This window comes from Ictidomys tridecemlineatus, chromosome 4, assembly GCF_052094955.1.
Source record: "Ictidomys tridecemlineatus isolate mIctTri1 chromosome 4, mIctTri1.hap1, whole genome shotgun sequence".
Taxonomy (NCBI): domain Eukaryota; kingdom Metazoa; phylum Chordata; class Mammalia; order Rodentia; family Sciuridae; genus Ictidomys; species Ictidomys tridecemlineatus.
Window position 1 is genome coordinate 186,777,274 of NC_135480.1, and position 14,548 is coordinate 186,791,821.

The window sequence follows — 14,548 nt, forward strand, 5'->3', positions numbered from 1 at the left end:
ACTAGAGTTCTGTTTTTAATCTGTAAGTCCACCATAACTATAAACACTATTCCTTACCGAAAGAAATGTCTCAATGTTCTCGTGAACAAAGGAGGCGATGTCCTGCCAGTCCAGAATGTCTCCCAGCCAGCTGTTCTGACGACTTACATGCATCTTATGTCCTTTGTGCCTTCCAGAATGTGTTACATTCTATGAGACAAAACAGTTCAAACGTGAAACTTCCATCTTAACCTAGAGTGAAAAGTATAAATGTCCCATTCTGCTTTAGGTCCACTGTGTACCTCAGGAATTACTCAAAGGTGAAAAACCTTTATATTATTTAAGAAATCAAGTAAAGACATCTAAAGAAATGAAATGTAACACTTTTCCATTTACAGTTTAGGTACCATGTCTAAGCCTAGCTCAAGAACTTCTTTCCATGGGGCTGGGGATGTGGCTCAAGCAGTAGCGCGCTCGCCTGGCATGAGTGCGGCCCAGGTTCGATCCTCAGCACCACATACCAACAAAGATGTTGTGTCCGCCGAGAACTAAAAAATAAATATTAAAAATTCTCTCTCTTTCTCTCTCCTCTCTCATTCTCTCTTTTAAAAAAAAAAAACATTTAAAAAAAAAAAAAAGAACTTCTTTCCTAAATACATTTTTGAAACACTCAATATATACAACAGAATTCTAAAACACCACTCACTTTCACCTTTTTCTTCTTAGTTCCTCCACCTTTTTCTTGGTCTTCTACCTTTGTTTATTCCTCCTTCCTCATCTCCGTTATTAACCTTCTATACAAAAGCCAGCACAGTAATAATGTGCCTATATCCCAGCCATCCAAGATGAGGCAGGAGGATAGCCTGAACCCAGGAGCTTGAGATCAACTGGGCAACACAGTGAGCCAGTCTCAAAAAGGAAGAAGGAAAAATGTCTTTTGTACAAGATAAAAGGAGGAGCAAAGTGACTATAACAAAGAATCAAGGATAAGAGGGAAAATGCAATTCATCTATCAGGAAGGGAACAACACTGGTAGGGATGCCACCATAATTATATTTGAAAAAAAATGTGAATAAACAAAGTGAGGTTAAAATTCAGGGTGAAGTTCTTAATATTTTGCATGTGCTTCCATTCTCTCGTTTTTGCAAATAAAACACTGATATTAATATCCATTACACAATGCAGAGACTCAGGTCCTGGTGAAAGAGGTTAAAAAAAAAGAAAGAAAGAAAGACAGTATACTATTTATAGATCTATACTAAAAGGGTGAGGCACAGGAAACTCTGTTAAGAAGCCCCAGAGTTGGCAAAGGACATAGATATGACCTTTATAATTACCTGGTTCTTCAGCAATCAGAATGAAATATGATATTCAAACTAATATGCCATTAAAAGTCTTAACTCCCAGTCTGTGAAAGGTAAGAAAACCAGTACCATATTCCCTCAACTCGTACAAAGGCAAGAGAATACATTCAAAACAGGTCAGTAAGTCACAAATTCAGGTTTAAAGACAGTTCCCCTAGCTTCCACTCCAGGTTAAGAAATTTACAGCTGCTCCTCCTTTCCTTACATCAACCTGGGAAAGAACCAATGCTTCTGCCCTTCAGTATGCAGAGCTCAGCTCCTGACAGCCACTGGACCTGGTATGGAGCACAGCTCAGCAGAACACGCTGCTTTCTAATCCATCATTTTTATACTCGGTGAAAAACTGCATTACTTTCCATCACAAATTCTGAAGTAAAAGTACATAAATATAAACAGTACACAAGGTTGATTTAAAATAAAGGTCTCTAAACTTTTAGTACTATTTCCACTTTCTCAGAGAAAAGTTCTTAAATAGGTAGAAGTGCACTGTCCAAAACAGGAACAACTAGCCACATGTGGTTACTAAAAGCTTAAAATGTAGGTAGCCCCAAAATAGATGTGTTATTTGGTATAAAATGCCCACTAAATTTCAAAAGCTTAGGATTAAAAAAAGAATATAAAATATCACATGCAGCTTGCAAGGGCTGGAGACACAGCTCAATAGAAGAACACATGCTTAACATTCACAAGACCCTGGGTATAATGCCTAGCACCAAAAAAAAACCCCAAACATATGGCTCACATTACATTTCCACTGCATAGAGCTAGTCTGGAGGACAAGATGCCATCTATAACAAGTAGAGGACAGAATAATGATACAACAGATAACCCAAATTAACAAGTTCTGCCAGGAGACAAACCATTGACATAAGATGACTTTTAGTGACCTGAGGCTTAAGATCCTGCTATTTAAGAATTTCAATAAATGAAATTCCAATGTGAATACAATCCTATGTAGTCAATGAATGTATAAATTACATTAAAAGGACTTCAATTTACAATGAATATCCTTTGCTAAGATAACTTACCTTTACAAACCAAGAATGATACAGTCTGTCCCAAAGTTCTAGTACTTGCTTCTCAATTACAGCTGTATTATTCATCTTATCTCCTAGAATTTTATGAAGCTAGGAAAAAATACAGATATAATCTGATTTAATAATTCAGGTAACAACTCAATACAGGCTGGGTCTTCATTTGTCCAAACCAAACTAAAATGTTCCAGACTATTTAGTTAAGGCTAGCCTCATTGTGTTATTTTCTTATATTCTATTTCTCAATGTTCCCAGTAAATTCCCTTTCCTTTCTCATGTTTTTGCTTCTTTTTTCTTTCCTCTGTTCCCAGGTCTCTAAGAGATACATAAGAAAATAGTACAAATGAAGCCATGCTTATTGACCTCTCTGGGCTCATGTACCCAGAGAAAAATCTTAACCCTATGACCCCAGTGCATATGTATCATATATATGTATGCATATGTATCATAAATATATGTATATTTATACAGTGCCTATGTACCATATATGTTTATATAAATATTTACATATATATACACACACATCATAATACAATGTATCATTGTATATATAATATATACAATGTACCATATTATAATCATAGAGATACATATCTCTATTATTAAGAATTTTCACAGAAATTTAAGTAAAATTTTAGGACCTTAGCAATAAACACAAATCCTCCCTCAGTTTGTACATTGAGACAACTATACCTCAGACAACTATGACTGATCAGACTAAAACCATATTGCAATATTAAAGACAATTTTAAAACACACTGATTTGTAATTCCATTCCCTTAATATAACTATTTGCATTTTTCCTTTTCCTCTGCAATTTTCTACTTATTTACAGAAATCTATGTGGTCTTTTGCATCATAAACATTTCATCTTTGACATTTATCATCTTTATTTTTAATATTTTTATATTATACCATTAAGTTCTAATCATTACCCACTCATAGATTATATAGGTGGCTCCCAATTTTTAATGTCATAAATAAATCTTTATATATAGCTGTTTTTTTCTTACCACTAACAGTAAATAAATGAATAGGAATCAAAGAAAACAATGGCTCTGACTATGCATTGATAAACAGTCTTCTAAAAGGATTGTATCAATTAATACTTTCAAACATCATATGGATATAACAATTTCCCAGAAGTCTATGGATTAACTGAAAACTTTCAGATAATTTAGTAGGTGATCATTTTTCCATTCTGGTTTACACTGTATATTAATTCACCTTTAGTCCATTTGATGTTGGTCTCATAGATTTTGGTGCCAGTTTTTAGACTTAGCTGATGTAAATATAAGCCTCTGTATTGAACTGATTTATTCATAAACCAGACACAAACTAGTGAATATAATAAAAGCCATCTATCTCTATATAGCTTAAATTTACAAATGTATTTTCACCTACATCAGATGATCTTTACAACAATCCCAAAAGATAGAAAATGGTTTTGATCAGCTGGGAGAGTGTTTGCCTAGCATGCACAAGACCCTGGGTTCAATGACCACCACCAGGAAAAGAAAAAGAGGAGGTGTGTGGGGGGGAGGGTAACGAAGCTAAATAGCAGTCAGGATAAAAACTCTAATGTTATATCAACTACAGTATATATAACCTATGAACAAAGAACACCTCCTCGAGCAAATTACTCAAAATGATTAAAATCCACAAGTGCCCATAATCTAATTTCCTTTAGTTACTTTAGTCTTGTATATATCGTTACTGTCAGACACTAACTTCCTACCAATTCTCCCATCAGTTTCTGAGCTCTCCCTCACCAGAAAAACCCTAAAATTGTTAGTTGGCATCAATCTAGGTCGTGCACACACAGTGGCCTTTTACAAAGTAAAGCACTATTTTAAGCGGGCATCTCTTTAGAAGTCTCACTCTCAGCACAACAGCTAAATACCACAACCATTAAAGGACAAAATGGCATAATTTTACAAACATATTATAAAACACTCTTTCCAAAATCCTGGTAATATCCACCATAGCAGAATATTATAGACCCAGAACGCTGTCCTGCTCATTTAAATACACAGTGCAAGTCACAAGGAAGACTGGGCTAGAGAACAGAGTCTGATGGACTTAACATTGCTATCCCCGAAGAATGAATGAAAGGCACATATCGTTTGTAGTATATGACATGCTCTCTATATGTGAAAGGCAAGAAAGCATTAAAAGCCATCAGAAAATTACTTGAGAAGGCAAACATCCTCATGTCTAAAATGGGAATGATAAAGTCAGGGGGCAATTCTCTGTACTCATCCGGCTTGAAATCTCAGCATTTGCCAGTCTGAGGAGGTCTTTGTTGACACACCTTCTTCTCTAGGCTTCCGGGCTGCACAGGTTGCTTTCATTCTACCTCAGGACTATGCCTCAGTCCACGGGCTCCTTCTCTGACCTCCAAAACCTCAAGTGCTCCGGGAGTCTACCTATGATCCTCTTCTACCTGCCCTCTCTACTTAGGCCATGTTATAAGCTGTACTGTGTCCACACCAAAATTAACATGCTGAAGTCCTAACCACCAATTCTTCAGAATGTGACTGTATTTGGGAGAGTCTCTCAAGAGGTAATGAAGTTAAAATGAGGCCATTGGCATAGGTCCTAATCCAATATATCTGGTATCCTTACAGGAAAAGATTGGGACACAGTCTCACACACAGGGGAAGAGGATGTGAAGAAACAGGAAGATGATGACATCTAGAAGCCAAAGGAGAGAGGCCTCAGGAAAACCAACCCTGCCCACACTTGAATCTCACTTAGCCTCTAGAACTGTGAGAAAATAAATTTCCATGGTTTACATCAACCAGTCTGTGGCACTTTGTTATGTCATCCCTTGCAAATTAATAGAGGCCACTTCTTCCAATCTCATGGGTACCATCTAATAATTCTTTTTTCTTTTTTCACCTTTTGTATTTTCCTCATTCCAATTTCATAGTGACCATTAGAGTCAACGAATAATTTTCTGGCAAAATCACACAAAGTCCATCCATCAACCATCTAACACAGGAACTGAGTGGATTATGCCTGTATCAATAAGAGGGACATTATATATAATTTCTTGTTTCAATGCTTTTTCTAAATCAAAAATAATTTCAATTTACTAACAAACTAAAAAATCAGCACAAAACTCAAAAGGGGGAAAAAAAATTCAAAGAAATAATATTCTGACTTACCCAGATTATCTATTCTATGTTATTTTATTTCCTTTAGAATAATTTATTCTCCTTTGCCAAAATCAATCATGCATAACATGAATTAAATGGCTGACTTCCCCAGCAGAGTCAAAGTTCTATAAGGGCAGGGTCCACATGTCATGTTCCATTAATCTCAGGGCCTCTGGAAAGGAATCTTTTAAATGTATCTGTGAATCCACTTTAAAAGGTATAAACATCTACTCTTTTTGCATGAAATAAATGTGTGAATACTTCAATCAAAATGTCTGGAAGATAATATATGAAGGCTTTCTTCAACACACTTGAAGTGATCTGACTTAGCAAATGTCTTCTAACTTCAAAATTTTAATATTACATGACATAGAACATTCATCTTCATCTACTTTCCAAGACTCTGTAGTCATATAGAATAAATCTTCTCAATGAATTGGTTTTCCTATAGCCTGAATACCCCACAAAGTAAAGCTTGGACCTGACATTTGGGTAGATCAGGCCTTAGGGCTCCGCATTCACCCCCAGTGACACAGCAGAAGCCCCATCTGATGACTCCTAAGCTGCCATCTATTCCCTTGAACTCCAACTCTGTATGTCCACCTGCCTTCACAGCAGTCCTATCCAGATATTTAATAGGTAACTCAAACTAACTATGCCTCAAATTTAATTACTGATCCACCCACGTCACCTAAACCCTATTATCACCTCCACATCTTTTCCATCAGAGCTATTCTTCTAGTTAAATAACCAAAACTTCCTTTCCTTACGGTTTGTGTCCAATCTATGAGAAATTCCTCTTACCACAAACAAAAAAACAGAAAGAAAGAAAATCCTAAATCTGACCAATTCTTCCATTTTATATTTCTACAACCCTGGTCCAAGTAGTTAACATCTCTCAAATGGTCTATCAGAATAACCTTTCTTTTTAAATCTAATTTATTTTTTTTTTTTAGTTGTAGGTGGACACAATGCCTTTATTTATTTATTTTTTTTAATGTGGTGCTGAGGATCGAACACAGTGCCTCACCCGCGCTAGGCGGGTGCTCTACCACTGAGCCACAAACCTAGTTGCCATTAGAATAATCTTTTATCTGGCCTCTCTGTCTTCTCCTTTTCTTGCCCCCTTCTCCATAAAGCAGCCAAAATAAGGTCCAACATCCTAAATCAGGTCACATCCCCTTCTATGTAATTTGCATAATGCCTAAAAATTTATAACTAAAATAAAACCCCCACATTCTTTGTCCTGACCTAGGCTTGCCTTGCTGCCTCAGCTTGACCCAATCTTCTACTAATCCTTTGCCAACTGCCTTCTCCTCATCATTAAGTCTTAATGGAAATGTCACCTTCTCAGAGACCCTCTCTAGAGTTCTAGCTAAAGCATCATGCTCAGTCACTCCACCACATTACTCAATAAGGCAGTACTTATTAGCACCTGAGTTTTTTCATTTGTCTGCATGCTTGATGACGGTCTCCTCTCACTGGAGTGTAATCCCTGGGAGAGTGGAAACTCTGTAATTTACCATTTCCACCTAACACCTAGCACAGTGTGGGGCCTGTTTATGGCTGACTGGAATCTTCTTCATTCCGATCATGGAAGGAGGGACAGAGTAAACATTATTTATTCTCTTGCTATCCCAGATTTTTATTAAAGACATAAAAAGCAGAAAGGGTAGTTCAAGCAAGAATGCTGAGTGAAGAAAGCCAACTGGAAGGTCCACGTATGACCCAAACAATATGAAGGGACACAGGAGATGAGGCTGACAACACAAGCTGGGGACAGGCAAACCAGACACACACCCTGAAAAACTCTTCTGGGAATGATGTTTTCCCCTATTTCAGGCCTCTCTGGACTTTAGCTCTTACAACCCAATTCTTCTTATATGATTTTTAGTTAGATAAGACTTTTAGCTCTTAGAAAGTTACATCTGCAGTTTTTTAAAAATAATTTTATTGATATATAACTCATAGGACTTATAATTCACGTAAGTACCCAATTCAACGATTCTTAGTATATTCACAGCATGCAACCATTATCATATATCATTTCAAAACATTTTCATCATCCCAAAAAGAAATCCCATTCACATTAACAGTTACTCCCTCATTCTTCCCCAGCCCAACCACTCCTGGAAATCATTACTCTATTTTCTGTCTCTATAAATTTGCCTTCTCTGGACATTTCATATAAATGAAATCTTACATTCTTTTATGACTGCTTCTTTCACTTAACATAATGTTTTCAAGAATAATCTATGCTGTAACACTCATCATTACTTCATCCCTTTATATGGTTAAAATATATCCCATTTTATGAACATTCAATGTTTTTAGATATTATTCCTCAATCTTTTAAATCAAGATCACACATATTTTATAATTTTTGTTATCAAATGCCCATCATCTTCATTTTAGAAGGTTTTATATCTATTTTTCTCTAAGTAACTTGAAATCTATTTCTTTAAAATCTAAGGTCCATGTCTCTGGCTACCCAAAATTCCCTCTACTTTATACTCTTCCCAGAAAGATAAGGATTCTAGAATAAAAATTTCTCCCAGATATATTAATAAAGAATAAAATGCCATGATTTAAGCAAAATAACATGTCCTAGAAAGCTGAAAATCTTCTGCAATGGCTGGATTTTCCTCTTATGACAGTTCTAAGATAAGTAAAAGATAAATTTGTGGATGCTTATCTCATATAAAATAAATAAATATATGCATGTATACTTTTTTTTTTTTTAAAGAAGGAACATGTAATGACTAACTTATCAGGGACAGGCACAACTTTCTCTCAATTTTTTTTTTTTTTTTTTTTTTGGTGGGGTTGGGGGGTAACAGGGATTGAAATCAGGGACTCTCAACCACTGAGCCACATCCCCAGCCCTATTTTGTATTTTATTTAGAGACAGGGTCTCACTGAGTGACTTAGAGCCTTGCTGAGGCTGGCTTCCAACTCATAATCCTCCTGTCTCAGCCTCTCAAGCCACTGGGATTACAGGTGTGCACTATAACCTGTGGCTCTCTCAACTTTTAATCAGACTTGTTTCATCTTTAGGTTAATAGATTACCATACATATATATATATATATATATCTTCCATAATTCTGGGGAGGGAGGAGGAGATTTGCTTTCAAACAAGAAATCATATACTGATATAATTTTCCAGCCACTAGTCTCACTGCAAAAAAACTTGTCACCATATGATTCTAATTACTTCAGTATATTAAAACTTTACTCCCATGGGCAACAGTAGGAGAGAAAAAAAGAATATCCCAAACCCATACTGAAGAAGCTAATCTCTAACTGTGGCAACTATGTCTTTCCTTCCCCTTCAGTCAAGGTCATCTCCTCAAGAACACTCCTGTCTCTGCTTCTTTGCTCACATTAACTACCCTTCCTAAAATACACTCTTCCTTGATCTGCCCTTCCTCCAAAGTTTATCTCAAGTGCCATATGAAAGCACTTTCTCCAGTTCCAGGCACACACCACTACCACACTATGGCAGAAAGAACAAGGATTTGGAGCTGGTCATTAGCCTGAAGCCGATTTCCTATATGACCAACGGGGATCTACCCAGCCTACTCATTGCTTTGCAGATGAGTATGTTTCCTCATCTGCAAAGCAAGCAAAATAATTCAGACTCCTGTAGCTTTCTTGAAAAGATTAAATGAACCTAATCGGAAACTGCCAAGCACTGTTACAGGCAGATAAGAGGATGGCTTATTACCTTTTTCTCCTCCTTTGATCCTATTTGACCATCCAAGGTTAGGGATCATTCTGTCCTAAAATATAATAACAATCAGATCCACCTCAAGAAGAAAGTAAATGAGTAACCTCTTAGATTGTTGAGGCTACTAGCACTGTTTGGTGTGATTATCTAGAGCTTTAATTTCATTTTTTGTTGCTTGTCAACCTGTAGATTTAAGCTTATTTCAAAAATGGAAAACATTCCAAACAGAATCTCTATGCTTTCTCGAAGCAAGTAGTCACTACCAACGGAGACCCTGCAAAGAGGAAGCCACAGAGAGGCTCTTTCCTTACCTTGTGGGTTATCCATTCTCGCCCATACTGATAGACATTGTTAGCTGCAGAATTCAGGGCTCTTTGGACCACCTGAGCCTCAGGAAGCCAACTAATTTAAAATAAAAAATGAAAAAAAAAAAAAAAAAAAGGATATTTTTAGTGTACCATTCCAAAAACACTTTAAACATGATGTGTTACTTTAGGAAGCAATAATGCCAATCAGTCATTAATACACAGATGTGCATCACAAGCAAGGATTGTTGACATCTGGGCCTGACTGGCCTAATTGTTACACTCAAAATTTCCCTTTGATCTTTCTTTAGCATTTAGACCCACTTTTCATCCTTCATTCCACTTTGCCCTGTTTCTCTGTTCACATATAATCTGGGTCATTTGCCTATTTCAGCACCAGTAGTAGTTCTGGAACACTGGGATAGTCAAAATCTGGAACAAAGTTCTCAAAGTGCAATTCATGAACCAGCAGCACCAAAACTGCTTGAAAACCTGTTAGAAAAATGAAAATGTGGGCTGGGGATATAGCTCAGTTGGTAGAGTGCCTGCCTCGCATGCATAAGGCCCTGGGTTCATCCCCAGCACATAAAAAAAAGAAAAAGAAAAATGCTTGGGGCCAACCGGACCTACTGAAAAATCAAGACTCACTGATCTAAGGAAGTGAAAAACTGAGAAAGAATTCAGAAAATTAACAGGGTAAATAATTATTTTCAATTTATTATCCACTAAAGATCTTTTTAAGATGTAAGGAACTCCTGAATAAACACACACACATACAGTGCATGTAAAACCAGTAAAGTCCAAAGACAATATGTTGCACCAATGCAAATTTTCTGGTTTTTTTACTGTCCTATAGTTGTGGACAATGACAACACTGGAGCGGGTGGAATCAAGAGAATAGGGGACCTCCCTATACATGTCTTGCAACTTCATGTGACTTCAAAAGTTAAACCAAATAAACAAAACACTAGTCTACAACAACCTGATCTAGGGCTGCTCCAACTACTGTGCTTTCAAAATAGCAATAGAGGTGGCGCTATTACAATTTAAAACCAGTATGAAAGAACTTGGGTTTATTTGCCTTATAGAAGAATGACTGCCAAAGAATAGGAATCCTTTATAATACTGAGACTAGCCCTAGAGGACAACACCTGGGAGAAGGCTTGCCTGGATCAGGTGGCTCTTTCCTAAACCCTAATAGATGGATCATGTTGATTCCTTGCTTTCTCATTTCAAAATATTTTATGTTAAAAGAACATAAAGGGCATAGAGGACAGATGATCTCACTTCTTACCTCAAAGGCATACTGCCCTAATTTTCCACTTTCCCCATTCCAATCCACGAAACTCAAGGGTTTATATTCATATCTATTCTGATCTGCTTTCCTCAATTTGTGCTGTGGATTCATCCCCTGCTTCATCCTCAGAGACATGTCCCAAGAATTACCCCTCTCCTAATATTTTCAATTCCTTCTACCCTAATAATTTCTTCCCTTCAGCAAATAAATGAGATTCCTCCATCTTAATTTTTTTAAATTTGCTCTTCACCTCCCTTCAACCATCAGCTGCTCTTTCACAGATAAACATGGGAAAGATAAGCCCACACTTACTTTCTCTACTTTCTCTCTTCCCCATAATTTAACACAAAGTAATCTAATCAGGTTCTGCTCTGCTAACTGAATGCACTGTAGTTACTACATCCAATCTCACTCTTACTTTTACTGAAGCCTTTTTTGGGGGGAGGGGCAATAATGAGGACTGAACCCCAAACCTCGTTCATACTCAGCATGACTCTCTCTCTACCACTAAGCATGTGCCCCAGCCCCTCTGCAGCAATCTGACATCTGCTATCCACTACTGCTTTCTTAAAATTTTCTCTGCCCTTGGCTTTCCTCCTGTTTCTCTCATTCTCCTTTGCCACCTATGGTTTTCTTTTCAGTCTTAAAGGCCAGAGATAATCCAGAGGGCATATACCCAGGATCCTCTGTGTGCATCACATACATTCTTTCTTAATACACTTTAATGCAACCCAGACCTCTAATTCTGGACTCACACCAACTGCTAATTCCTTCCCTTTATCCTTGATTTCTCTCCTGCACTGCATACCCACCTAGCCTCCTGGATGCCTCCACCTATCCTTCCTGCAAATACCTAAAACTTAACAGGTTAAATTTAAAAAAAAAGTGAATTTTCCCCACCAAACTTCTCTTCCATTTCCTGTCTTACTGAATCCACCATCATATATTAATTTCTCAAGCCAGAAGCAAGTCACACTAGATTTCTTCTTCCTATATCTAGTTCACAACCAACAAATCTCCTTAAGATTGTACAACTCTATCCCTCCTGCCCACTTCCACTAGACCTGTCCACAGTCCAGGACTTTACAACCTCTTATCAGGTTTTACTCTGATTCTCAGCTGGTCTCAAGGGGTACATCTTTCATCCCACAATGCAGATAGGAAAACTGTTCTAGAATGAAATCTGATAACACTTCCACTTCTTACATCTTTTTTTCTAATATTTATTTTTTAGTTGTAGTTGGACACAAGACCTTTATTTTATTTATTTATAAGTGGTGCTGAGGATCGAACCCAGGGCCTCACATGTGCTAGGCGAGCACTTTACCGATGAACCACAACCCCAGCCCCCGCTTCTTATATCTTAGTCAAGAAAATAAACATCCTTGCACCCCTCTTTCACCCACTCTGGAGCCCACCCTACCCCAATGTGTAATCCTTCTGTCACTACAAATTGCAGAGTTTGCTTTCTCTGGAAGTTTACATAAATAAAATCATACACTATATAGTCTTTTTTTTTTGCCTGATGTCTTTCACTCAGCATGCTCATATTGCATGTTGGTACGTGTACTATTAGTTCAATTGTATTTAACGCTGAATAATACCCCACTATGATATGCCACAATTTTAAACTAACGAGAAGCACTGAGGACAAGTAACTTGGATATACTCTAGGTAATATGGTAAGCATTTAGAAATACATTTTCAAAGGAATTCTTTTAAGAATATTCAAATGTGATGTTAAAGAAAGTTCAAGCAATACCCAAAGCAGGCTTTATATTAAGAAATCAAAGGAGAAAAATCAACATAAATTTCAATTTAAAATCCTAAAATCAGATTATTACCTGACTTAATTAGTGACTAAAAAGGGTAACAGAGCAGGCCATGCCATTTGTAATGAAGTATAAAATAGGTAAACAGCATAACTCTGCTACCATTCCCCACAAAGACCTAAAACCCTTTTTACACAAGTCAAATTAAGCAAGTATACAGAACTCCTTGAGGTAGGAGATCAGTAAACTTTCTCTGTGCAGGGCTAAAGAATAAAAACCTTAGGCTCTGCCGATGTGGCTCTCTGTGCCACAACTACTCAAGTCTGAATGCTCAAAGTCCCAAATCAGTGAGAGGCAATAAGTAAATGAATGGGCAGAGCTGTGCTTAAAAAAAAAAAAAAAATTCATAAAAACAGGCAGATGGATTTGATCCTGGCCAAGTTTGCCTATCCTCCCCCCAAATTATTACAAATATGAAACTATTTCAAGAATTACATAGACAGTTGAGGAGTTACACATATAGTGCATGGTTCCTTTCAGCTGGATAGACACATTGGTTCTAAGTACTGATTGCCACTGGAGAATTACTATCCCAAGTTGTTAAACTATAATCCTGGTCCTTCACCTCTAAAAAGAGAGTAATTTCTTCAATCTACCTCGGTCACTATGCAAACAACTGACATCAGGTAGATGAAATTATAAACATGATATAAATATATAAATCTCAATTCAAACATAAGGTATGGAGCTGGCACAGTGGTGCACGCCTATAATTTCAGCTACTGGAGAAGCTAAGGCTGCAGGATCATGAGTTCAAGGCCAGCCTGGGCAATAAAGCAAGATCCCATCTTAAAAAAAAAAAAAAGTCATTTATCATACATTAGTCCTAAAATTTTAAGCACTTGTCCCTCCTCTTCCCATATTACATGCCATTCTTGCAAAAAAAAAAATATATTATTTATCAAAGCTTTGGCAAACCCTATCTTTTAATCTTCTAATGTAGCTATAATGGTAAAGATCATTTCATGCCAACAGATGTTGAAATTAGGTCATCCATCACTACTTTTTTTTTTTCCCCCAAAACAATATTCTTACTTTGCCCACTCAGGGTGATTTGCTAGGGTTTCATTAATCAAATTACTTGTGACTTCAATCATGTGTACACTCTCTTGATGTACCTGTATTATGGATAAAGAAAAAAGAATCTCAGTAATTAATAAAACTAATTTAAAATTTAACTTTCTACTCTAACTGGAGCAATGCTTTTAGAGTCATATAATTACGCATCTTGGTTTTAATTAATTTATAATATGCACTGAAAAGTTGCTTTACATTCCCCATGAAACACACTATAAGAAATAAAAAATACATGACAGTTCCCTGTCCTCAGGAAGCTCAACAATTTACTTGAGGAAAAAAAACACATAAACAGGTATGTATTTTACTTAAAATACAAGGATATGTATTTTAATACATATACAAAACGTTTAGTTTGCATATATACGTGTGTGGATACATATTGTAACTACATATGCAACATGACACTCTATTATCTAACAATTATACTGCTAGGTGAGATGTACAAGCAAATAAGCAACTGAGGAAATACCAAAAAGCCAACTGAGGGCTGGGGTTGTGGCTCAGAGGTAGAGCGCTCGCCTACCATGTGTGAGGCACTGGGTTGGACCCTCAGCACCACATAAAAATAAAATAAAGATGTTGTGTCCATCTATATCTAAAAAATAAACAAATATTAAAAAAAAAAAAAAGGCCAACTGAAACTGCACCTCTAACTTTGCCTTGCCTGATAACCAAGGAAATGAGGGGAATAAAAAAGAAATGCACCAGATGAGGAAAAGTTTGTCTGTGACACCAAAACAAGGAAAGAAACAATTCAGTGC

At 36.8% G+C, this 14,548-nt stretch overlaps 1 protein-coding gene across 6 annotated transcripts in view; it reads right to left on the minus strand.

Annotated features, from left to right (window-relative positions):
• Positions 1-14,548, minus strand: part of Tmem245 (transmembrane protein 245) — an 83,804-nt gene that overhangs the window by 34,400 nt on the left and 34,856 nt on the right. For all 6 annotated transcript variants that reach the window (XM_078047918.1, XM_005329728.5, XM_078047917.1 and 3 more), the window contains 4 exons: positions 13,743-13,825; positions 9,585-9,675; positions 2,372-2,470; positions 58-189 (listed from right to left, as the gene is read on the minus strand). In XM_078047918.1, the coding sequence (XP_077904044.1) occupies positions 58-189; positions 2,372-2,470; positions 9,585-9,675; positions 13,743-13,825 (405 nt within the window). The remainder of the gene's footprint in view (positions 1-57; positions 190-2,371; positions 2,471-9,584; positions 9,676-13,742; positions 13,826-14,548) is intronic.